The sequence below is a fragment of the Physcomitrium patens genome, chromosome 4 (genome assembly GCF_059467195.1).
Source record: "Physcomitrium patens ecotype Gransden chromosome 4, ASM5946719v1, whole genome shotgun sequence".
NCBI lineage: Eukaryota > Viridiplantae > Streptophyta > Bryopsida > Funariales > Funariaceae > Physcomitrium > Physcomitrium patens.
In genome coordinates, this window is record NC_143413.1 from 9,031,184 (window position 1) to 9,056,154 (window position 24,971).

Below are 24,971 nucleotides of genomic sequence, written 5' to 3' on the forward strand. Positions count from 1 at the left end.
ATACAAAGTGTGTCCTAAGACTAATCAAATTCTTGAGATTCTACGACAACAACATGGATTCAACTAGTTCTAATACAATCCATAGACTAGGTAATTGTGAAAATTATATTATAGGTTCTCCTACATATAATATTCCATAGAACATTTTAGTCTTCAATTATTTTCTCTTGCAAAAACCATGCCATCCAAAAGCACCAACTTCTAGGATTCTCACAATACTTTCCTTTTCCATGTGTTTTTGATCCACTAAAAATGTTATCATTATTGGTCCAAAAAACTATGTTTAGATTCTAAACTAATCAGCGAGTAAAATTTCTGGCTTGAGGTTTCTATTGGTGAATTCTCAATGCATTCAAACACTGTTCCACGATGAAAACAAATCCACTTTTCAGCACGTGAATGGGGAGCGCCCAAATGCACCTTCCCCTGCAAGAAACCAGAGCATCGGAAAGAAGTCGTAGATGGGATGGGATGGATGAACAAAGTAGAGGATGCGACGTCGAAGGCATTCATCCATATCCGTGGGGGGGGGGGGGGGGATAGTTTTGGGCGTCTCGCTATGAGAGTGTGTGCGTCTCTCTCACTCTCTCTCACAAATTCTCAGACTCTGCTGCGGTGCTGGCCTTCGTTGCACTAAACCCAGCAGCAGCAGCAGCCATGGCTGCCATGCCCGCCACCACGGGAATGTCCCGCCTGCTCTCTCCCACCCCTCCCCCGCCTGCCTTGCCCCGTTTCTCAGCTCTCTTCTCCGCCACGCCCGTCTTCTGTTTGATCCCCGGCCGTCGCCACCAATCTCATCTCCTCACCTCTACCCGGCACTTGGGTTCGCTGCATCTCGCCCATTTCGCCAGGAACGCCAGGAACGCCACGAATGTGCCCGGCGAGAGGAAGGGCGTCGCCGTGACGCCACAGGAGCCCGAGATGTCAGCCGCAGAGCTCAAGGCGTACGAGGAGGCATGCGCCAAACTGGAGGGTCAGGAGCCGGACTTCTGGGAGGGCTCTTCATGGAATTCGCTCGGTTTCGCGATGCAGTACTTGTGGGTGTTCGGCGTCGTCGTATCGGTACGTCTGTGTTACCACTTGGGGAAGGTTTTTGGTCGTCACGAATTTTGTACTGGAAGGGGCTCTTTCTATGCACGGCCTTGTTTTCTTCAATATTGAGTCGTTAGAGCGACGTTATCTGCGCATGCTGGGCGGAGATTCCGCCTGGGGGGGCTGGTCTGGACACTCGGGCTTGACCGTAGAGTTGGAATAGAAACGACCCAGGTCGCATCACGGCAGTACTCCCAGCAATTTGTTTTCGCACCATGGTGTTGGAAGCGAATTACAGGGCGCTTGGCACATCCCCGTCACCCTCAGGGCTGGATAAACTAGCCGGGGACAGGGGGTCACCAAGAAATAGAAGCGGGGGGTGCTTTCGCTGGTCGTCGTGGATAGACCTGTCCAAATTTGGCATCAACCTAACGTCGTGACAGAGAATTTGATTGCTCTCGGCGCTCATGTTTTGCAGATCGTAGCGTGTATCACGGCAGTTCGAACGTACAATTTGGGCGCCACGGACTTCAAGAACACCGAAGTGTTCAAAGAGGCTATCGAGTACCAGGTGGACGGGTCCGAGGACACTGGCTCGTCGGTGTTCGACGATGCCACCAAGGAGGCACCGTAAGGTGTGGGATCTTCTGTGTAAGGGTCTCTTTAGATTCAGGATGTAGAGTATAGTAGGAATTGTTGACACATGCCCCGCAGGTGAGATGCTGGAAGCATTCCAGATGTGCGACGTAGAATATGGGGCATCGTCAGTTGAATAGGTGTAGACGAGGATTTGCTCTTGTTGGTGTAGCAGCAAAGGCGAGGAGGTCGATTTCCAGATGAATTGAGGAGCTTCTTTTTGGGCTACGCGGGGTGGTCTTTTTTTTCGAAAAGCAGCCCTAGTTTACGTATCCCCCCGGTCGAGTGGATGGGTTTGAGAGAGAGTATTTGCTTTATACTATCATCAATTGTTGAAGAAAAACATGGCGACTTGGATAGACTCCACGCAACAAGAAGTAATTGGCGCAAGAAGTGTTGTACGATGCAGATGTAGGTGGATCAGATTAGTGTGGTTGTATTGTATTGCTCAGATGCGGCATCTTCACAGGTATACGGAGCAGCAGAGGCCAGTCGGAGAAGTGTGTGCAGCGTAATCTGTTGTGCACCAGAACATGGTGCCGAGTAATAAGGACTTCAATTCCGTGTGAGCACCGAGACGAACTGACTCTGAGTGATGCGGTGCTCCTGACGGACCAGCCTGCTTAGAATGTTGTGAGGTAGAAACTTCACTTGGATGATTGTGTCCGGAGGTACTGGAAATGAGGATCTCGCTCACCAGAACAGAACCACCGACTTGGAGTAGATGCTGCATATCTACAAATGCATGTCTGGGAGCAATCCAAGTAGGAGAGGAACCTTTTGCAAGTCATCTGCAAACCCATGTCAGATATGTTTGAATAAACCACTGTTATGCAAACATGAATGTAGCTGAGTCTACAACCATGACAACAAAGGGCACTTGACTTGGTTAATGCGGTTGGCATGGAATATGGGGTTTGGGAAAGGAAAATCTTGAAAAGAGAGGTAAAGGTAACATGTGAATACTTGTTGCAAATAGGACTTTCATTTGAAAAAAAGGAGACCATTTATTTGTGCAGATTTTGCTTATTGATGAGGTTGTGGTATCGGTCAGAGTACAAAAGCTTTGGTGGTTGGATTGTAAGATGTGGAATTGGTGATCGGTTCTTCAATTCTGTATTACAAAAAAAGATCTTTTAGTACATAGAAACAAAGATGTAATTTGCTAAATTTATAAGTCAAATAATAGGGGTTGTAAAAGATAAAAGACAATCATATTGAGAGGTGGGACATTTGACAATGCAAAAATGTGTAAATACAAGATGTTATTTAAGATATGATTGTAGAAAAATTCTACAAACACAACTTACTTATAAAGAAAAAAAATGGAACCAAAGAAGAAATGTAAATAAAAGATAAAAACAAATTAAAATGATTGTTGTCAAACAAAAAACTAAGTTATTAACTAACACTAAAACATAAGAGCATTGATAAGATTAAAAATGGTCACATTCTTATCTTTATATATACTAATTTATAAGAAGTGTCTATATCAACTTCATAAGCATTAAAAGGTTTGAAGTCTAATCATCCAAGTTGTAGGTTATTTCTACAACCATTTCTTGAAATTTATAATACAAGTTACTTTTGTAGTATAAAATGTCTAAGACAATCTCAAAATTTAATCTACATCCAAAAAGCTTTATTATTATTTTTTGACAAAGATGTACTCTACACAACATGCTTCTATTTACTTCTATTTATTCAAGTAATATAGACATTTGTTACATTAATTTCTTTTAAAAAGACAAGTTTCACAAAGAATAATCAAGTAGTTTTAGAACTTGACAAAGATCAAGATTTGTTGAATAGTGTTTGCAACAAACTACAACCAATATTGTGCAAAAAGGTAGTTCATAGGTTCTTAAATCCATCTATATTATGTTATGTTAAGACAAAAGATCACTCAATTATTTCACCATTATTGGAGCTTTCATAACTATCTTCAAACAATACATTTTGAATGCTATCAAATATGATATTATCACAAATATCTATAATTAATAGTATATTTACTTGATTAAATAGAAGAGTTGGATAGAAGTAAGATAAATTATTATCATCTTGTTGAGAAGCTTCTTAAAAATTATATAGATGTAGAATGAGAATTTTATTATTTTTGTCAATTTCTGTCTTGTTTTTAATTTAGATAAAAGAGTTTCTAGATTTCTTATTTTTGACAAGTCATTCTAATTTTTTTAGGAATTTACATACTTATTTTTTTTATGTCATTTCTCTTCAATATACATCATACTTATTTATTTATATTCTTCAAAATTTTATCTTTGGCAATAATCCAACTTCAACAATATTACTAAGCCTCAAGAATCTCTTTCAAAGTTTAGCATCATAAACATCATATCTTGTGATTTATTCAAAAAAAAAAAAAAAAAATGAATCATTAGGAGCTTTATTTTGATTTTAATTTTACAAAAATTAAAACAAGCTAAGTGCATTATTTGCCAATTCTACAAACAAATTTTAATGCAAATATGTGAACTATTGATTCTCTATTTTCCAAAACAATTCTACTAATAGATGTTTGGACTTATTTATCTATATTCTTTACAATCAAATGAATTTCAAATCCTAATATTTATTTTAAACAATTGAACCTTCAATTTATCCACTTTTGGTCTCTACATTCACAACTTAGTTTTCATATCTAAAAACCTTACATCCTCAACAACTTATAAATCTTTGATTTCACAACACTCTTCTATTACTAACAACAATGACATTGAGTATTTTCTTTAATTCAAGTAAACCAAAACCAATCAACTCAAACTCCTCTTTCATCACAAATCAAATATATTGGTGACATCCTTGAAATTTGTGCTATGAAATTTTTGATATGTCTAATTGCAATCCCACTGCTGCACCTTTGAAAGCCAATTTTTGGTACTCCAAGAACTTAAACAAAAATCGTTCCTCAATTAAACTTGAACTTGAACTCATGACTATTGTTCCATATTCACAAATACTTGGTTCCCTCCACTACTTAATCAAATGCACACGTTATGACCTTACCTTCCCAATGAATCATTTGGCTTAATTCATGGCCCAACCTGGCCCCTTACAATAGGCCACACTTAAACAACTTCTGCATAATTTAAAGAAAATTTTTAGCACTGGACTCCCATACTCAAGTTCTTTGTACTCGACTCATTTATCATTAAGAACACTTGCCCAATTTAGGTTGAGTGAGCGATCTTGCCACTAGAAGACCACTGTATGATATATACTTATTGGCAATCTGACATCTACTTCCAGCCAAATGCAACCCATTGTGGCATTGTCTCAACTAGAGGCCAAACATGTTGCTCCCACTACAATAACAAAAGGACTGTGGCTGCAAACCTTGCTGTTTGAAACTGGCCATGTCGGTCAAGAGTCCTGTGATTTATACAGCACTGACCAATCATATATGGCACTTTCTAAAAACCCTCAATTTCATCACAAATTTAACCACATCAAAACATAGTATCACTTCTCAACTCAGACAGTGGAGACTCAAATCTTCCGTTTCGAATATACTCCAACCTCCAACATGTCGGCAAGCAAACATTCTCATCAAAATCTTGCCAAAGCCTAAGCATTACATTTGTGCTCATGCACATGGTCTCACTGGATTCACTTCGCCTTCAAGCATTTGATGCAGGGGGGGACACGCATGACTTTCAACAATTCCTTTCCATGTTCATACCTGATGCAGCTCAAGACCGGATAATAAGACATACCTTAGATGATAGTCAAGTAAGTGCAGCACCGTTTATTCAGTTGACTCACAGTTGTGCCTGTTACGATCAGTCAAACCTCCATGGTACACAGTCCTAGACGCTTCGCTGTACCCCTTCAAATGAGGATATATTTGAGCAGTTAATGCGACTTAATAACATCCAAACAAAACATACTTAATGAACCTTCCTACTTTCACACCTCATACCGGAGAAAGGATGAACCGTTCCCCACTCGCAGGTACTTCTTTCCGCCCCTCACTGAAACTCTAACCCACCACTACTCGGACACATACAAGCCACATTCCTACCACCTATCCTTTCGGGTTCCTCTGACTAACTTCACAACCGCGTCATGGCCCTCAAAGCGTCTTCACATACACGCAACACTCCCCGCATCTCCGTCCACCGCCCCAATAATCGTCAAAAAAGCGCTCCCCGACACATACACCGTGTTCGGTCCGGCGCTCGACTGCATTACACAGGCTTCCTGGTAGCACTAGTTGCTCCCTGCACTCAGCCGCTATCTGCCCACCAGTCCAATTCCCATCCCCCGGTACACAAGCCATCCCACCGACCGCGCCGCAGCGTCTCCACTCCCACAACTGCGCTACAAAACCTCATACCACCTGCACTACCTTATCTCATCAGACACCACAATGTCCTCAATGCTCCTACCGAGCAATTTCGCAATGTCTGCCATCACATCATCCTCTGCTTCAGGCTCCTTGCACTGCTGCGATGCACTCGACAACTTGTCCTCCTTATCCCACTCTCTTGGCTCGTATACTGCTTCGGCGTGGGGAGTAGACCACTCCTTGTAAATGAATCTGTCCCACACATCCCACCTTCCAGTTTACTTCCCGCATGCCTCACTATCGTCGCAACACAATCACAACCCCGCCAACTTCCAAATGCCCCACACAACCCAACATCAAACGACTCACTGAATTGCTTGCCAGTCCATCCAAAGCACGTGCAAATATATAACACAGCTGAAACAGAAGCATGCACCGTTGGGAATCTCACGATTTCATGGGAGGCCTGGAGATGGTCACGACCACCTGCAGATCTTCGCCTTGATTCGTGTTCCTCACCTGCACCACTCCCGCATTTCACGTTTCATGACCCTTGCGTCAACCATTCAAACTTCCCACATCACTGCTACCTCTCTCAACCTCCTCTATACTGCCACATTCGCGTTATCCTGCTATCCATTCAGCTCCATCTTCCTTACCTCTGACGTTCCTAACACCAGTGCTATCCTCGCACCTGTCGACATCCCATCCAATCTCACTGCAATCCGCAACTTCCTCACAAATCCACTCTCATCGACTCTACCAAAGGAAATAGGTTCCAGTCTAGTTGCCTGATGCACCGAATCCACTGGAATTGTGAACGTCGCATTTGGGTATATCTGGAACTCCTCCGGCTCTCCAGGAGCATCCAGCTCGCGACTTCGGCTGAGATACAGGGTTCCGTGACCCTTCAGTGTGATGAAAACCTCTTCGCATTCATGCCGATGAATCGGTGTTCCGGAGTTCGGAGCGAACGTTTGCATCCATACCTCCATCTGCACCAAATACCACATACATCCATATCATACGCACACTGTGCCCGACGCTTTCCAACTTCGCGTCCACCAAAACCAACTCATTCCATCACCCTCAACATCAGTCCTCTTCCGCAAACCCACCACTCAGCACCTATACTCATCTCCATCACCAACCACAAACGCCGGCGACCGCATCGACGTGCATAAAAGAGCTCGTTTCCGTCGCAATCCATCCCCATCCAGACTCCTCAAAAACCTCACATTCATACCTCTTTCATGCCGTGATGGACGGCCCCAGCAATGGTCATGTGCATCAGCCCAGGCCTCCCATAGCTGTCCTGTCCTAGTTCCGTCAGGTTCCTCACAACTGACATCCCCACACGATACCAATTCCAAACCCCAACCAACCACTAGTTACAAACCCGTTGTGAAATGAACCAGCTGCTCGGCAAATCAACAACTTCCACACAAACCAAGACTCACACTTTCTACCCAGTGCCGACCGCCTCACGATGCTCACGAAAGTGTTCCGGCACAACTGCTCTTGTTCGCCGCACAGACACAAACAACGCCAAACCCTCGTCATCTACCATCCTGCTACTTCGCCAACTACCCGTCTGCGGCTCTCAAACCAACCACGTGCTCCAGTGCACGGATCACAATCACACAGCACTTATATTCCACACTTCCAACTCATTCACAATTCGAAATGGCGTCCATACTGCCAGCTCCAGTGCACAGACTGCCTTCCTTTCTACTCACACTGCCCAGCGCGACGGTCGTCATTCAGCAACTGGAATGGCTGAAGACACCATACCTGATCTTGGACATACTCCGTGCTTCTCCGCCCAACTGAAGCTTGCCAGAAAACAACACTGCACAAACACAACTACCACAAATCTACGCACCCAACTCGCCATGACATACGCCTCGTTCACTGCAATCCCCTAAAGCTAACACCAGCACCCGAAATCAATATCAAAAGCCGGACCCACGTATCCCGCCCTCTCCATACAAGAATGACTACGACATGTTGATCAACAAGAGAGTCCACTAAGCCTTTCAGCATCAAAATTTCTCCTTCTTTTACACGTTCCAGCAAACGTGTCACAAAGCCACCAGATTGGATGCAAGACTACTTCAGTTACATTTGTCTATCAAACATTGATCCTTCTTTCTATTTCAAAGCTATCAAGGATGCAAGATGGAGAACTTCTGTAGAAAACAAAATGCATTTTATCTACAACAGAACCTCGATGCTTTCATCACTTCTAATTGACAAGCAACTTATTTCTACCAAAAGGGTATTTTAAGCCAAGCTCAAATTTGATGGTAACCCACAAAGAAAAAAAACCATGATAGTCACTCAAGGTTGTGAACAACAACCTAGAATAGACTATCAAATTTGATGGTAACCTACAAAAGAAAAAGAAAAAAAATCATGATAGTCACTCAAAGTTGTAAACAACAACTTAGAATAGACTATGAAGAAATTTTTGCTCTAATTGTGAAATGGAGAACAATCAAAATGATGATAGCATTAGCAACACAAAAAGGATGGAAACTTTACCACATGGATGTTAAGACTACGTTTTTTCATGGTGATTTGAAGGAAGAAGTATATATCACACAACTACAAGGATTTATTTAAAATAGAAAGTAACATCGTGTTTGCAGACTTCATAAAGAATTCTTTGGATTCAAGTAAGCTTTTAAAGTATGGTATGATAAAAATCAACTCTTTTCTATTAAAAAAAAATAAGGTTTTTCTAAAAGAGAAGGCAACTATAATCTATATGATGTCAAATATATATGCAAAATACTACTACTTGTTCTATACTTGGATGACCTATTATTTACTACCAACTATCTAAACTAGTTCAAACAATATTTTATATCAAAATTTGACATGTTAGAACTAACCAAAGGAAATATGACATTTTGCCTCAAAGCAAAATATATTAAACTACCTAAGAGTATTTTTATGACAAAATGCAACTATACATTTTAAGTCTTTAAATTTTTTAGAATATAGAATTGTGCTCCTGCTATAATACTAGTATAAGAACAACTAAAATTCACAATAGACATGAATGCAAAACCATGTGTTCCTACATACTACAAATCTATAGTTGGGACATCAAATCATCACACACACATTCACTTTGATATCTCTACAATTCTAAACATCTACTCAAGATTTCTTGCTTGTTTTCAACAATCTCACTTAATAGTAATCCAAAAGATAGTTAAAAATATTAAATAAACTTCAAATTATGGCATTTTGTCAAGGACAAGAACTTGATAAAGACAAATAAACAAGAGAGACTTCTCTCAAAGAAAGATGATAAAATAGAAATAACTCAATATGTATATTAAGAAAGAAACTGGAATGGCTATTGCCAAAAGACAAGAAAACTAGAGATCCTTGAAACTAGACTAGAAGTAAAAAATGAGTTGACAAGAGTAAAGAAGGCTTCATTCTTATCTCTATATATACTATCTAACTAGGGGCTACGTGGCGATGTTTTATAAGACCTCGAATATGTGTTGACTTTGTAGGATACATGCCTTATCTTACAAGGCAAGTTTTTCTACATATGGACCATATAGTTAGCTTAGTCTTCAAGCTAACAACATGTGTGGCACATGGCCAACTTGTTGACCACGTTTCTAATCCAAAAAGTCAATTAAAGACACCTAAAAAGTCAAAGAATTGTCTATAAAGCTTCTAAGAATCTTCCATAGTAAATATTATAGAATTAACTTATTTTTACCTACTTTTACTTACTTCAACCTATTATACATGTAATTATTAGCTTACATGCATATGTCAATGACATTATCTTCCCTTCTAGAGACAAGTTTCATGAAGAGAGGTGATCATATGTTGAAGAAACCTATAAAATGACGAATTGTATTTGCCACATTCTCTGATTTTTGTTCTCTTCAAAGATGATTGATAGGGCCTCTCAACCATCGATAATGTCCCATACTAAGGCAAGAATACCACCCAATTATTTGATTGTTGTTGAGGCCTTTATAACTTCTTTGAAATAAAATATTTAGAACACCGTCATGAGTTGTTCCTACCTCTAATAAAATCACCAAATATCGGGAGTCCCTTCCAAGGTTGTGATACCAAATGCATTGTATCTCGCCATCTATTCAAAGAAGAATATATTATTCTTTAAGATCTTCATTTCGATTGCTTCGTCTTGAAGGTTGTGACAATCATAATATCTCATCCCCCAAGTCAGCAAATAAAGGCTCTTGAGTTGAATCCACTGGTTGTTGGTTCTCCATCTCCTCAGTGTCACAACTATAAAGAAGCTACAAACAAGGATTGAAAGTAGAATGTTATCTTGCCTAGATCTTACTTCTTTTATAAGGATGGTTTTCATCTTGTTTTTAATAGATGTCATCAATGAAAAGCATCCACCACTTTTTTTGCATTTACAAGATTCTTTACTAGCTCTCATGTGCATTCACTAATATCATATCCACGTCAATAGAGAAGTTATTTTAATTTATTTTGATGCTGCCTTAAATCTAAGACTTCATCCACTTTGAACTCTTCATTATTGTCCACTCTTATAGGAATAGGTGACGCTTGTCTTCTTCTTGGTATGTCCACTATCTTGTATGGTTCAAGAAGAGACACAAGAAATACTGGATGGATTTTCATTGACTCCGGTAGGTGTAAATAATATGCAACTGGATTGATTTGTATAGAAATAGAAAATGGTCCAAGCCTTTGATAGTCCAACTTGCCACTAGGACAAGTGGTCTTGATATCGTGACAAAGTAATCATACCTTATCACCCATATAGAATAGTGGTTGTTTCTTTTGATAGACATCTGCATTAATCTTTTGTTGTTCTTGAGCTTCTTCTAATTACGCTATCATCGTTGCATATAGCTCTAAAAAATGAATTGCCAAATCTTTTGCCACAAGATTATCAACTTTTGAAAAGTTAAAAGTATCAAGTTCTAGACGATAACCATAATTGACAAAGAAAGGTGTTTGTTTTGTAGAAGAATGTATTATGTTATTGTAAGTAAACTCTACCAATGGCAAAAGAGTTGTCCAATCATCTTGTTGGTAGTTGATGGTACATTTTAAATACTGCTCCAAAATTTAATTAACACGCTCCGTTTGTCCATCAGTTTGAGGATGGAATACCAAAGATAATTTTATATCTACTTTTAAAATCTTGAAAAGAATTCGCCAAAATCTTGAAACAAATAGAATTCTTCTATTTGATAAAACATCCTTGGATAATCGATGATAGATATTGTCAAGAAAGATCTTAGCTGTTTCTTCACATGGGATGGATTTTGTACATGATACAAAATGTGCCATCTTGGTAAAACAGTCTACTATCACGAATATAGAATCATAAGAACCTGAGATAGAAAGATCCATGATAAAATCCATAGAAACAAAAAACCATGGTTGTTTTGGAATAAGTAATGGCTAAAGAAGTCCATAAGGTCAATGACGAGGAGTTTTTGATCTTGAGCAAACATCACAAGATTGTACAAAATCTTTGACTACTTTTCACATTTGTGGCCACCAAAAGTCCCTCGATATTAATTCCAAAGTTTTATTATACCCAAAATGTCCTGCTGTTGGAAAGTCATGACGAGCTTGAAGAACATATAATTGAGCTTCACCTTCTAGAACATATAGGTGTCTCTCAAAATATAAAAGATTGTTCTTGAATTCAAACTTGGAAGTATCATGAGACTTTGAAGGATTCTCCTAAATATCACAAATAAGAGGATTAAAAGACATACTTAATTAAACTTGCTTAATGAAAGTTGAATTAACAGTTAGCGTTGATTTCATTGCTCGAAGATGAAGATGTTCTAGCTTCAAGAGAATTATCTATTGTTGATCAAAAGTAGCATCTCTTTCCTTTGATGTAAGGTAAGTTCGTCTAGAGAGTGCATCTGAAAAATCTTGTTGTTTTCCTGATCGATAAGTGATCTTGAATTCAAATCTTAATAAAGACATACTCCAATGGACTTGACAATGATTCAAAACATGTGCTGATATAAAATATTTAAGATTCTTGTGATCTATAAATACAGTGACTCGACTAGAAGCACCTTCTAGATAATGGCACCATTCTTGAAACAAATCCACGATTGCAAGAAGTTCTTTGTCATGGATCTTGTAGTTGATCTCAGTTGCTAAAAACTTTTTGGAATGAAAAGCTATTGCATGAAATTTATCATCTGTTCTCATTTGTGACAATACGACACTCAAAGCAAAGTCTGATGCATCTATTTCTATGAAAAATGACTTAGAAAAATCGACACAATACAAGATTGGTGCAGAAATAAATGTTGTCTTTAAAGCTTCAAATGCTACTTCCGCTTCTTGATTCCATTGAAGTTTGTCTTTACACATCAAACGTGTAAGTGAAGCTACAACTTGAGAGAAGACTTTGATGAAGATCTGATAGTAGTTGACAAATCTCAAAAAATATTAGACATTTCTTACCGTTTTTGGGATCTTTCAATCCATAATGGCTTGAACTTTTTTAGTATCCATCATAAGTCCATCATTTGAAATGATGTATCCTAAGAAGTCGACTTGTGTAATGTGAAATATACTTTTTTATCTTGGGATAGAGTCCCGCATCTCTTAGTTTTTGTAACACACGATAAATATAAAATTCATGTTTTTTTGTATTTTTAAAATAGATTAAGATGTCATCTAGATAACAGAATAAAATCATCTAAAAACTTCCAAAAGATATTATTCATTAGATGTTGGAATGCTGCTGGTATATTTGTAAGTCTAAAACGTATAATATTATATTCAAAATGTCCATACCTTGTTCGAAACGTAGTCTTCCATTCATTTTTTTTTTTTGATGCATACCAGATTGTATGATCCATGTAGATCTATTTTTGTATAGATCTTAGTTTGATTCACATGATTAAGGAGTCCAAATATCAAAGGTAGCGGGTATCTGTTCTTGATGGTGATTTTGTTGAATTCTCGATAATTGATACACATCCGCAATGATCTATCTTTTTTCTTTACAAATGAAATTGGAACTCCTTTTGGAGATTTGAAATGGCGTTTGAAGTTCTTGGCCAGATTTTGTTCAATATACTCCTTGAATTTAGGCAACTTATTTTGTGATAAATTGTAGATTGGTCCAAATGGCAGTTGTGCTTCTTCTTGAAGGTCAATTAAATAGTCATAGGAACAATGTTTTCAAAGAGTATCTGCATTTTTCTTCTCAAATATATCTTGAAAAATTTGATATTGGCTTGGAATGCCACTTGAAGTCTTTTCACCAATAGAAACAAGTGTAGTATAAATGACACAAGAGATCTTTTTTTTGCAGTATGCAAGAAAGCTCTTGCACCTACAAATATAGATTTAATTATACTAGACTTATGAATTTTTACTTAATTAACTATGCTTTTAGTTATACTTTAAGAGAAGTCAAGACTACGAGAAGTCCAATCTATTTTAGGGTTATATTTTTCTAACCATCATAAATCCTAAAATAATTAGATTAGAGGAAGATCTAATAATATTAAATATCACAAAGCTACTATGAATATTAGTTGCTACTTCTATAGGAAGAGTTTCATGAGTAACATCTCCTGAAGACAACGGACAACCATCTATGACTTCTATATGAACGGGTTTAGTTTTCTTTACTAAAAGTATGTTATATCTTTTAGCAAATTCTTCATCTAAGAAACATGCTGAGGCTCTTGAATTTAACAAGGCTGAGGCTTTGTGATGTTTAGGTCCTAGAATAACATTTATCGTAAAACATAGAGAGGGTTTTGAAGAGAGAATAGGATCTTCAGTAGGTGTTGTACAATCGCACGGTCCCTATTGTAGTTGGCAAATTTGTTTTTTGACATGCTATCTTTTTTCATTGCCATACTTCTTATTTTATGGTTGTATCACTCCTTTGGGTAATATTGAGCACTGAGCTTAGATTCTCCACAATATAAGCATAATCCTTCTTGACAATGATGAGTCTTTTCTTACTTAGTAAGAGGTTTGAAACGTACCGCATTAATTTACATATTCTCTACTTCTAAATGTATGTATTAAATAGATGTTGGTGTTGCTATTGAATTATAGTAATATTGAGGTCTACTTGTATGGTTCTTAGATCAAAATTCAAAAAGACGATTGTGGCACTTCACAACAAAGTCAATTGCTTGACTCAATGTTTGAGGATTAGATAAGTTGAGCATTGATTTTTTTACATCCTATTGTAATGCATATAGAAATTAGCTAACAAGTGCAGCATCATCCCACTTGAAATCAATTGCAAGTTATCAAAACTGTGAAGCGTACAATGTTACTAATTGATTGCATTATTGCAAAATACGGATCTTATTGGTTGCAACACGAATTGCATCATGTTTTCTATACATGGATCAAAACTCTACCAAAAAAGCCTTTAAATTATCCAATATTGGATCTCGTCGTTCTAGAAAAGATAAAAAACCATGATAATGCTGTACTTGAAAGAAACGTAGCAATGAATCTAATTTGAAATCTTAGAATTAAATAGCTTTGGAGTTGAAGTTCAATTACAAGTTGTACTTGATTGATAAATCCTCTAAACTTTGATTTTGTACTATTTAACTTCTTGAGTAGGACAATTCTAGGTTCTCTAACATTAAAAGGGCGTTCCACCATAGGAAAAGAGACATGATTTGGTACAGATGTTGAAGCAGCTCCAATCATTTCTATATCTTTACTTCTTGCCAATCTTATTGCTCTTTGTAGTAGTAAATTGAGTTGATGCATTGCAAGTATTAACTCCCTCAATTACTTTTGCATTTGTGCCATTGCACTCTTCATTTCAAGAAGTTTTGTCATGATAACACTTTGAAATGAAAGATGTCTAGTATTTCTCAAGACAAATAGAAGAAACGACTTGAAAACAAAGAAAATACTAAAGACAATATCAGTTTAGAAGAGGGTAATCCGTAACTTCTAATACGTTTATGTCTTATCATGAAAAAAAGGTTATCCGCTCTTAATCAAGATTAGACAAAGCTCTAATATTGTAAGTATACTCTTATTAATTTGTTATGGACAAGAACTTGATAAAGACAAATAAACAAGTGAGACTTCTGTCAAAGAAAGATGACAAAATATAAATAATTAAATTATGTATATTAAAAAAGAAACTGGAATAACTATTGTCAAAAGATAAGAAAACTAGAGACCCTTGAAACTAGACTAGAAGCAAGAAAGGAGTTGACAAGAGTGAAGAAGGCTTCACTCTTGTCTCTATATATACTATCTAAGTAGGGGCTATGTGGCGATGTTCTATAGGACCTCTAATATGTATTGACTTTGTAGAACACATGCCTTGACTTACAAGGAAAGTTTTTGTACGTGTAGGCCACATAGTTAGCTTAGTCTTCAAGCTAACAACATGTGTCGAACATGGCCAACTTATTCACCACGTTTTTAATCCAAAATGTCAATTAAAGACACCTATAAAGTCAAAGCCGCATCTATATAGCTTCTATGAAGCTTCCATAGCAAATATTATAGAATTAATTTACTTTTACCTACTTTTACTTCCTTGTAACTATTTATAGATATAATTATTGGCTTACATACATATGTCCATGACACATTTTTAATCTTTAAAAACCAATTTCAAACATCACTAGATTTATTGATACAAATTGGACTAAAAATATGATTGATGGTTATTGTACAATGTGCTATATCTACATGCTTGACTCTAATCCATCACTTGACTTATAAAAAAACAATCCACAATAGCCATGAGCTCTTTCAAAGCTAAGTATATGGAGTTATCTATTATCTCTAAAGAAATTGCTTGATTAGCTTATCTCACTCAAGATTTTGGCCTTCACATAATTAGAATTGTTCTTGTTTATAGCAACAATGAAGACATTATTTGTATGGCACCAAATCTCAACATCAATTATAGGACAAAACATATTAATATCCATTATTATTTTATAGAGAAAAAAATATTAAGTCACAAAATTATACTCAAATGAGGTCTTTCATTAAAGTAAGTTATTATTATTTTTACAAAATCCTTGAAAAAAGACCTATTTGAAACTTACAAAGCAAAAGTAAATCTTAAATGTTATTCTAAAGTTCTACATTTTAAATCTCAAAATCTACATTCTCTCACCTATCATTCTTATTTTTTTAAAAAATCATTAGAATCCTCACTTTCTACAAATAATTATGTGTCTACTTACAACTGAAGTCAAAAAGCTTTGATCAAAGCATCTCTATTGTGAGTAGTCTCTACTAATTTTCTTAGCTTCTTCTCTTTAGTCTTATTATCATTAGCCTTGTCAATTAATCTCTTCTTCCAATCTTCACACATTGCTTATAATAGGTACAATATTCTTAAAATGTCATTATTAGCCTTAGGTTTCGTCATCAATTTAGGAATCACAAATTTTTCTATTAACACCTTTGCTAAAAAAATTAGAAACTAAATTGCCTCTTTTAATTCTTTAATCACCTTCAATAGTATCCCCTCTTCCACCACAAACATCCTTACTTCTATCTCAATTTCTTCTTTCAATCCTTTCAATCTTCATCTCTTTCTCTTTCCAAAAATTACTCTTGTAAGAAGAATTACTTATAAATACACATGGACTTGGAGAAATTATGCCTTCTGCTTCTCTATACTCTAATACAAGCACAACATCAATACTACAATATACACATCCTATTGACCTCAAGAAACCTACATGAACATTTTGAAAATTATCACAACAAATAAAAGATGATCCTTGCAAAACATCATTACAAGAATCTATATTAATGATTTTTTCCTCACATCTCTCACATGACCTATTCAAGCATGGAAGTCCACTTATTCTATCAAATTTTTGTTCCTTTACAAAAAGACAACACTCATCAATAAAGACCTAAACCCCCAATACAACAAATCAAAGCAAGAATATTCACTACAACACGAACTCTGCACAACTCCATCTACACACAACTTAACCATGACTACATTCTCAAGAAAACAAAAGTACCCAACATCTACACACAACTTAACCACAACTACATTCTCAAAAAAACAAAAATATTCAACATCTGAAAACAAATTCACTCTTTATAGGGTCAATCTTAGTATCCAAGTTGCTCATCCTCTTTTTCTCATAGAAGTAACATATGTTGGGAGAAACTATGGAATATTCACAAAACAAGTAGCACCACCACTTAGTTGCTCATCAACATGAATCTTTTGGACAAACACAACAACAATCCCACAAAACCAATTATACTCATCATTACACCCCCTTGGCCAAGTGACCAAATACAGAAGGCAACTTAAATTGTCTCCGAGCCGACCCATGTCTTCACCGCCCCTCTTCTTGAATTGACTAAAGTGCAACATGGGATGTCTTCATATTCACCATGACAAAAGAAAATTGATGTCATTTTTGTCTCTCACCCTTGCAAAGTTGGCAAAGAGACTGGGTATTGGTGCTATAACAACACTTCGTCGTCCTATTCTAATTCACTAGTTATAATTATATCTATGTCACACTGTTGTACTGAAATCCGGAAGTATAGGATCTCAACCAGTGTACTTATACCCTGTGCATTCACAGCTGTAATGAGTTAGGTAATGCAACATTTTCTATGTGTTCCTCTAATCCCTCTTTTTAATTCCTAGGGTTTACTTCATCATTGATTCATCTTGTTTTATTCCATCACGCTCCACCTTCGGGGTTTGTAACATCGCCTGCCTTTGCATGTACATGCTGCCCACAAGGAACACAAACACACCCGTGCCAATGGCCCCCACCATCAGGTTTGGCTTCGTGTGCAGCTCAGGGTTCATGACCCGCGAAAAGGTTGACGTCCTCTTCAGCCAATCGTACTTGTCTTGACTCATTCTTCCTGTCCGCCCTCGATCCTAGACAAAGCCCTGTTTCTTGCTCCCCGTGCCAACAACCCTTCCTTCGCACATTCGTCCAGTTTCCCTGTACGCCAAAAGACACCCGTCAGGACCCTCCACCAAGAACAACATCACAGCTCCGAAAACACACACCCAGCACATGACGTCGACCTCCCGATGATTACAGGCGCCCCACGCCATCCCACACGACATGCCTAAATGTCATCGTAACGATGACCATCGGCGGGCCTAAGTCACACCCTTGCCATCAATTCAAATTCTCTGCACCTCACAAGCTCCAACGTCGTCAGAGTCGCAGAACCTCAATCGCCTGCTAGATACGGCGCATCATTTACACATGGAACACCTCATAAACACCCATAGCCCCACTTCTCTACATGTGAAAAGGGAAACAACAACAAGTCCTCTACTAACCAACGCCTCTCTCGAACTGCCACCAATGTGCAGGTCAATGTGCGTCACGAGCATCGATTGGCATCCCTGACCTCCAAACCCGACAACACCCAATGCTATGTCGCTCATGAAAGCCCCTGCACTCGGAAGTCCAGAATCCGTTCATTCGCGGAACTCATTCCGTCACAGACGCAAACACCGGCACGCAGTCTACCACAGCTCCGCTCCATGATCATGGCACTCGATAACTGCGTTGGCCAACGCGGATGCGATTCTCGACCTCATCATCCCTCTAAGCAACTACACGACATTGCCAATTTATCACCGATGCCTTCCACGTCCCAAGGTCATCAACTCTCGAACACGCCTTTCCAAACTCCCCACGCCAATCTCGCCACTGTCTTCTACTCCCGACCAGCATACAAACCCCTAAGCTTTCACCCTTAAGGACGCCGATAACATTCAATGCCGCCGAATCCAAATCACCCAACATACACACGGTCGTCATACCACCCCAGCTCCCCAAAGCAGACATCTACACGAGTCGAACACCGCCACTACCACCGCCACAGGACTCAAATTAATCAAAGCAACAAGCTCGAACGCACAACCCAATCTCGCCAACTGCTGCAATCCACAAACGACAACATCGGGCAACGTAATCCGGCACAGGCTTTGGAACTCACAACCAACGCCAAAAATCGAGAGCAGAGCCTTGCAGTTGCAAACACTGCCGCCGTGCGTGCGTGCGTAAACGAAAGCGTTGAGGAGGTTGCGGGAGGATACGGTTGGGGATGGTGAGGCTTGTGCGAGCAGAAGACGAACCCTTCCCCCACCTTTGAGAGAACGCACTTACTAACTTTGGAGACCTCGAGACGAGGCGAGCAGAGACGAGATGACATGCGGACCAACATGGTTGCACCCCCCTTCCACGTCCACGTCACCACCGACTTTAGCACAACATGCCACCTTGAGGTCACACAAGCCCATTTCTTATGTTTATTGAGAGATGCTTATGTTCAACATGTTTTCTGATTTTTCATGACGAAAGCATTTCAAGTACATATAATTCTGCATGATGTTAGTGTACAGTGATTGATTGTGGTTATGTCACATTTGGTCATAGGATATAGTCTATTGCTTGTTACTTTAGGGAAATATGAGTTTTGCTTCTCTATTGATCTAAAGCCCATTTATTCTTAATTTTTTATATGTTGATCACTTATAGTTTTTTATGTTGCTCATGTGGAATTCTAGATAGGTATAGACATGACCATCTAAGTTATACAATATAAGTCTCTTATGATAAAAAAAACACACACACACACACATACACACACATACACACACACAATCTTGCATCTAATTTAAAGTTTTTTTTTTTTTTTTTTTCATTTTTCAATCTAATACTTTATTTTAAATTTTTCTTTGTATTTTGAAAACTTTTTATAATTTAAAAAGAATTATATTGGCTTACATCTAATCAAATTTTCAAAATTAAGTATCATTGTTTTATATTCCAAATATTAAATTCATACACTAAAAGTTTCTATCCAAAATTTGGTTTGAATTTAAATTAGTCTATTAAATAGTTTTATCCATAAGTATGTTTTTGATATACTCTATTTTTTCTTCATAATTTTATAATTAGTTTGTATAAATCATTTTATCTTGTTTAAGTAAAAAAAATATATATATATATATATATATTTTATTCTATAGAATAATAAATATAAGTTAATCATGCATATTTATACATATATATATATATATATATATATATATTTACAAAAATTAATATACAACTTAAAAGCAATGTTTGTATGATAGTTTTTTTTTATAAATTCTATTTCAAATATAATAATTAAAAAAGAAAAATGATATGAATTATTACAAATACATATGCATTAGCCTTTGCTTTATGTATAGTTTATTACAATCGAATGTAGATGATAGATTTTATTGTATTCTCGTTTGTTCAAAAAAATTCTAAGTACTATAGAAAGATTATAAAACTCATAACAAATCACTTATCCCTTTAGTAGATTCTTTTTAAGAATGTCATGATTGCCCAGAAGGTCCCAATCATTTAATCAAAGTTTTTATTAATCACAAGAAACTTAAATATTAAATGTCAACATGTGCATCAAATTACCACCAAGCTTATTGAAGCATGCTTTTGACACAATATGTATTTAATATTACATATTGACTTAGAAGTCAATAAGGCCTATTACATACAATAAATATTTGAGCTTATTTGACAATAAAAGAAAAAAATGTTATTTAAGATCAATAACACATAGTTCTTTTGAAACCAAAACAACTACATCTTTAAAACAATAAGTCAATAATTTAAGTTGATATTTTCTATTTTTGATGAATTTTATTCATGTACATTAAGTAAAATTCTTTTATAAGTTAAAAATAATCTTTACGATGAACTTAACTAATTTGACTTCAAGTACAATATTATTTCTTACACAGAGATATATACAAAACTTTAAAATTAAAACACAATAGTATATACCATAAGGATAATATGACATTCTAGTATTAACATACATTGGATAAAACATAACTCTAGAATTTATTTCAAGTTGTATTTTATAACCTCAAAGGTAAAAAAAGGTTAAAATATTTTTCTAAACTTACAACACTATCTCTATAGCAAAACCTCCACAACATTGGTTTTATACAATTCTCCAATATCTAACCATTGTGCATCAACCTTCACTGGAATTTATTACAATTATTTCAATATCAAATTCTTCCAACTTTATTTTTATAACCATCAACTTTGTAACAAAAATAAAAACAAATATATATTTTTATATAAAAAAGAAAGTGGATTTTGTCTTTGCATTCACTATCAAGCCTTCAATAAGCAGATTATTAAGAATGCATATCTATTTCTAAGCATGAATTAATAAAAAAAATAATTGACAAATAAAAGATATTACCTAACGTAAGTTCTTAATGCTTAAAGAGCAATAAACGTAATAAGAAAGTTATCAATGTAGCGGCTAGGGTTTGGAGTAGCGGCTAAATTAAGTAGAATCTATGATTCGGTTGGATGAAGTAAAGATGAATGAGAATGAAGTTGAGCCACAATGGATGTAAACTCTACTTATAAGTAAAGAGTGTTGGAAGTGAGAGGCATCTCATTCCACACTTCTCTTGTATCTAACCTTGTTGATTTCTACTTACTTGTGTCTTGCTTATTATATTTCTTCAATAGATTATGGGCCCACACATATTTGATTGTACTTCTCTAGTAAGTTGAAGTTATTTGTTGATTATTGCTCTTATGTGGAATAGATCTTATAGTATTTGCTGATGTTAGGATTTGTATGATCTAATCTTAAATTTTGGCTTGTGGAGGTTTTGATTTGGGCCTTATAGATTCCTAAGATATGTTTGAAGGTTCTTAATTCCTAGGATTAAGTGATTAAGATCTTATACAAAGACCTTGATAGTGTCTTTGGTATTGTGGAAGTTTTAGTAAGAAAGTGAGTTTTATGAGTTAGAAAAATTGATGGTGAGGTTGATTGGAGTCCACATACTTGTTAAAATCTTTCAAAGTTGAGTTGAGAGTGTTTGAAGTGAAAAAACACTCATCTGTTCACAAGAGGGCATTCTGAAATTTTGCTAGTATAAAATTATTTTGGTGATTTTAAGCACATAGAGACTCTTTTTTTTGATATTTTTTGATAGACCTATTCTTAGACATGGCTTCTAGTGAGGGTGAAGGTTTGAGAGTGATTGAAAAGTTTAAAGGTGACAATTTCTACCATTAGAAGGTGAAAATGGAACTTTTGTTGGCATCTTTGGATCTTTGGGACATTATAGATGAAAGTGAAGAGCCTCCAAGCATGCATGCTGATGCTAAAGAGAAGAAGGACTTTATAAGATGCAAAAAGAAGACTTTTGGTATGATTGCCACCAATTTGGATGAAGCTAAATTTTCTCATATCATCTCTTATAAAAGACCAACAGAAGCATGGAAGATCTTTTACAACATATATGAGAGCAAGAACTTATCTAATATCATCTTCACAAAGAAAAAATTCTTTACTTGCAAGATGGAAGAAGGTGATGACATCATGGCTCATGTCAATAAAATAAAGGCCCTTGCTAATCAACTTGCAATTATTGACAAGTCTTTAAAAGAGAGTGATATTGTCATGACCTTGCTTATGAGCCTTTTCAAGTCCTACAACTACATTATTGTGGCATTGGAGTCCATCAAACTAAAAGAGCTTACAATAGATTATGTGATGGCAAGACTTGCTCATGAAGTGACTAAGAGAAAAGAAAAAGAGCCTCAAAGTGAAGATTTGGCTCTCTTTTCAAGACAAGACAAGGGAAGTTATTTTAACCAATGTGGCAATACAAGAACTTGCTTAATTTATGGAAAACCAGAATATTTTGCTAGAAATTGCTACAAAGCTAAGAAAATAAATAGAGAAAGTACAAATAATACTCATGTTGAATATGGAGGTGATGATTATACATTCATGGTAAGTGAAGGTACTTCCATAGCTGCCATGTCCAAGTGGATTGTTGATTTGGGTGCCACCAAGCACATGACTCCATGCAAGTATTTATTTGACACTTATAAAGAAATTTTAGCAACAAATATACTCACGGTAGACAATGGCTTAATATAAACTATTAGATCAGGCTCTATTATAGTAGAGATTTTTATAAAAGGCCAAACTAAGAGGATTAGATTGAAGGACGTCTTACATGTGCCAAAGATGAAGAAAAACCTCTTCTCAATGAGTAAACTTATTTCACATGGTTATAAAGTGCAATTTGATAAGAATGGGTGTTTTGTGAAGACATTGGAAGGAGATGATGTTGCAAAGGGCTTTAGAGATGGAAACCTCTACTTCATCAAGTGTAACAAGGTGAATGGAGTTGAAGTGGTAGCATTTGCTGAATTTCTTCAAGATTAAGAGAAGTTTGATATTTGGCATCGACGCCTTGGTCATTTGAATGCTAAGAGCATGAAAGAACTCCAATCCATAGTAAATGGCTTAGATCTTGGTTATATAAGCCACAATGCTATGACACTTGCTTGTGAAGGTTGTATTCAATGCAAACAACAAAGAGCTATATTTCTAAGTAGAATTGTAATACGCGCAATAAAATTATTGGAGATAGTCTATTCTCATGTTTGTAGACCTATGAAGATACCATCAATAGGAGGTACAAGGTATTTTTTCACATTCATTGATGATTTTTCAAAGAAGGTGTGGATTTTCATCCTCAAAGCAAAGAATGAGTGTTTCACAAGGTTTAAGGAATTTAAGGCACTTATGGAGAAGCAATGTAAGTACAAAATCAAGATATTACATACAAAAAATGGAGGTGAGTATATGTCAAAGCAATTCAATGATTTCTTGAAGATGTATGGTATTGCAAGACAAACGTCTACTTCTTATACTCTATAACAAAATGGAATTACTGAAAGATCAAATCAAACCATTGTGGAGATGGCAAAGAGTATGTTACATGCACAAAACCTTGGATTTGAGTATTGGACAGAAGCCATGGTAATAACAGTGTATACAAAGAATAGATGCCCTACAAGTGCACTTACATCAAAAACTCCCAAAGAAGCTTGGAGTGGAAAGAAACCTTGTGTTTTATACATGAGGACTATTGGATGCATAACATATGCAAAGATATCAGATTGTATGAAATCAAAATTTGATACAAAAGGTATAAAATGTAAGTTTGTTAGATATTGTGAAGGTACAAAGGCTTATAGGCTCATGTATTTAGAAACCAAAAAAATCATCAAAAGTCGTGATGTTGAGTTTTTGAAGCATAAGAGTGCTTGTAAGCACTTAGAGATGTATTGAAGTGGGAGTAATAGTGTGTTTGTAGACACATCTTCAAATTTAGCAAAGAAAGAAGAAAATGAAGACAATGATGGTTGTAAAGGTGGAAATGAAGATGAAGAGGCAAAGAAGGTGGAGAATAAGGCCTTTAAAAATTCTAAGACCAACAATGAAGAGAATGAAGATGTTGATGATGATGGTCATGAGGATTATCAATCTTTGAGTGAGAAAAAACTATCTACAAAAAAAAAGAAGGTTGGAGGAGACCATAGAATATAACAAGTTGAGTCTTCTTCAAATGAAAGGAGATATCTTTTGAGAGATAGAAAACAACTTGGCAAATAATAGAAGAATCACATCTTTCTTCAAGTAAGTGAAGAATATACCAATGTTGCACTTCTTGTTCATCTGTTGAGTTTATGTGATGCAATGAAGTCCACGGATGCTTTGAAGTGAAAGAAAGCTATGGAAGAAGAGGATCAATCATTCATGAATAATGGAACATGGGAATTGACTCAACTTCCATCAAATCGAACTTCAATTGGTTGTAAGTGGGTATTTAGAAAAAAGAGGGATGCAATGGGTAATGTTATGAAGTATAAAATAAGATTGGTTGCCAAAGACTATTCACAAGTTCCTGGTGTTGATTTTAATGAGACATTTGCTCCCGTGGCCAAATTCACTACCATTAGAACTATTGTGGAAATTAGAGCAACAATGGACTTGGAGATGCATCAAATAGATGTGAAGATAGCTTTCTTGAATGGAGAGTTGGAAGAAGACATCTACGTGGATCAACCTCAAGGAT

The 24,971-nt window shown here is 36.5% G+C and overlaps 3 protein-coding genes across 4 annotated transcripts; 1 reads left to right on the forward strand and 2 right to left on the reverse strand.

Moving 5' to 3' along the window:
* The first annotated feature begins 600 nt into the window (after positions 1-600).
* Positions 601-2,506, forward strand: LOC112281643 (uncharacterized). Its single transcript, XM_024518399.3, has 2 exons — positions 601-1,062; positions 1,511-2,506. Exons 1-2 carry the CDS (start codon positions 658-660, stop codon positions 1,664-1,666), a joined length of 561 nt encoding a protein of 186 aa, XP_024374167.1. The 5' UTR covers positions 601-657; the 3' UTR covers positions 1,667-2,506.
* Positions 2,507-5,414: 2,908 nt separating this feature from the next.
* Positions 5,415-8,154, reverse strand: LOC112280808 (auxin-binding protein T85). Of its 2 annotated transcripts, none has more exons than XM_090249668.1 (5): positions 7,778-8,154; positions 7,230-7,327; positions 6,775-6,978; positions 6,435-6,502; positions 5,415-6,235 (listed from the first exon to the last, which is right to left on the reverse strand). In XM_090249668.1, the coding sequence occupies exons 1-5, from the start codon at positions 7,878-7,880 to the stop codon at positions 6,040-6,042; spliced, it is 669 nt and encodes a 222-aa protein (XP_090105794.1). In that variant the 5' UTR covers positions 7,881-8,154; the 3' UTR covers positions 5,415-6,039. The 2 variants fall into 2 exon arrangements, with proteins under 2 accessions (XP_090105794.1, XP_024372426.1); XM_024516658.3 differs by having other exon boundaries at positions 7,444-7,873.
* Positions 8,155-17,369: 9,215 nt separating this feature from the next.
* Positions 17,370-19,301, reverse strand: LOC112281057 (uncharacterized). Its single transcript, XM_024517220.3, has 2 exons — positions 18,995-19,301; positions 17,370-17,979 (listed from the first exon to the last, which is right to left on the reverse strand). Exons 1-2 carry the CDS (start codon positions 19,220-19,222, stop codon positions 17,827-17,829), a joined length of 381 nt encoding a protein of 126 aa, XP_024372988.1. The 5' UTR covers positions 19,223-19,301; the 3' UTR covers positions 17,370-17,826.
* Between the last annotated feature and the right edge of the window lie 5,670 nt (positions 19,302-24,971).

Bases quoted from the DNA above. Each gene is read 5' to 3' on its own strand.
- LOC112281643 (XM_024518399.3), top strand. From the start codon at position 658: ATGGCTGCCATGCCCGCCACCACGGGAATGTCCCGCCTGCTCTCTCCC. The intron at 1,063-1,510 runs GTACGTCTGTGT...CATGTTTTGCAG, and splicing joins TGTTCGGCGTCGTCGTATCG to ATCGTAGCGTGTATCACGGC.
- LOC112280808 (XM_090249668.1), bottom strand. From the start codon at position 7,880: ATGGCGAGTTGGGTGCGTAGATTTGTGGTAGTTGTGTTTGTGCAGTGT. The intron at 7,328-7,777 runs GTATGGTGTCTT...TGGGGATGTCAG, and splicing joins CGGAGTATGTCCAAGATCAG to TTGTGAGGAACCTGACGGAA. The intron at 6,979-7,229 runs GTATGAATGTGA...TATTTGGTGCAG, and splicing joins TCCATCACGGCATGAAAGAG to ATGGAGGTATGGATGCAAAC.
- LOC112281057 (XM_024517220.3), bottom strand. From the start codon at position 19,222: ATGTTGGTCCGCATGTCATCTCGTCTCTGCTCGCCTCGTCTCGAGGTC. The intron at 17,980-18,994 runs GTGAGTTCCAAA...TTTGGCGTACAG, and splicing joins CTCGATTTTTGGCGTTGGTT to GGAAACTGGACGAATGTGCG.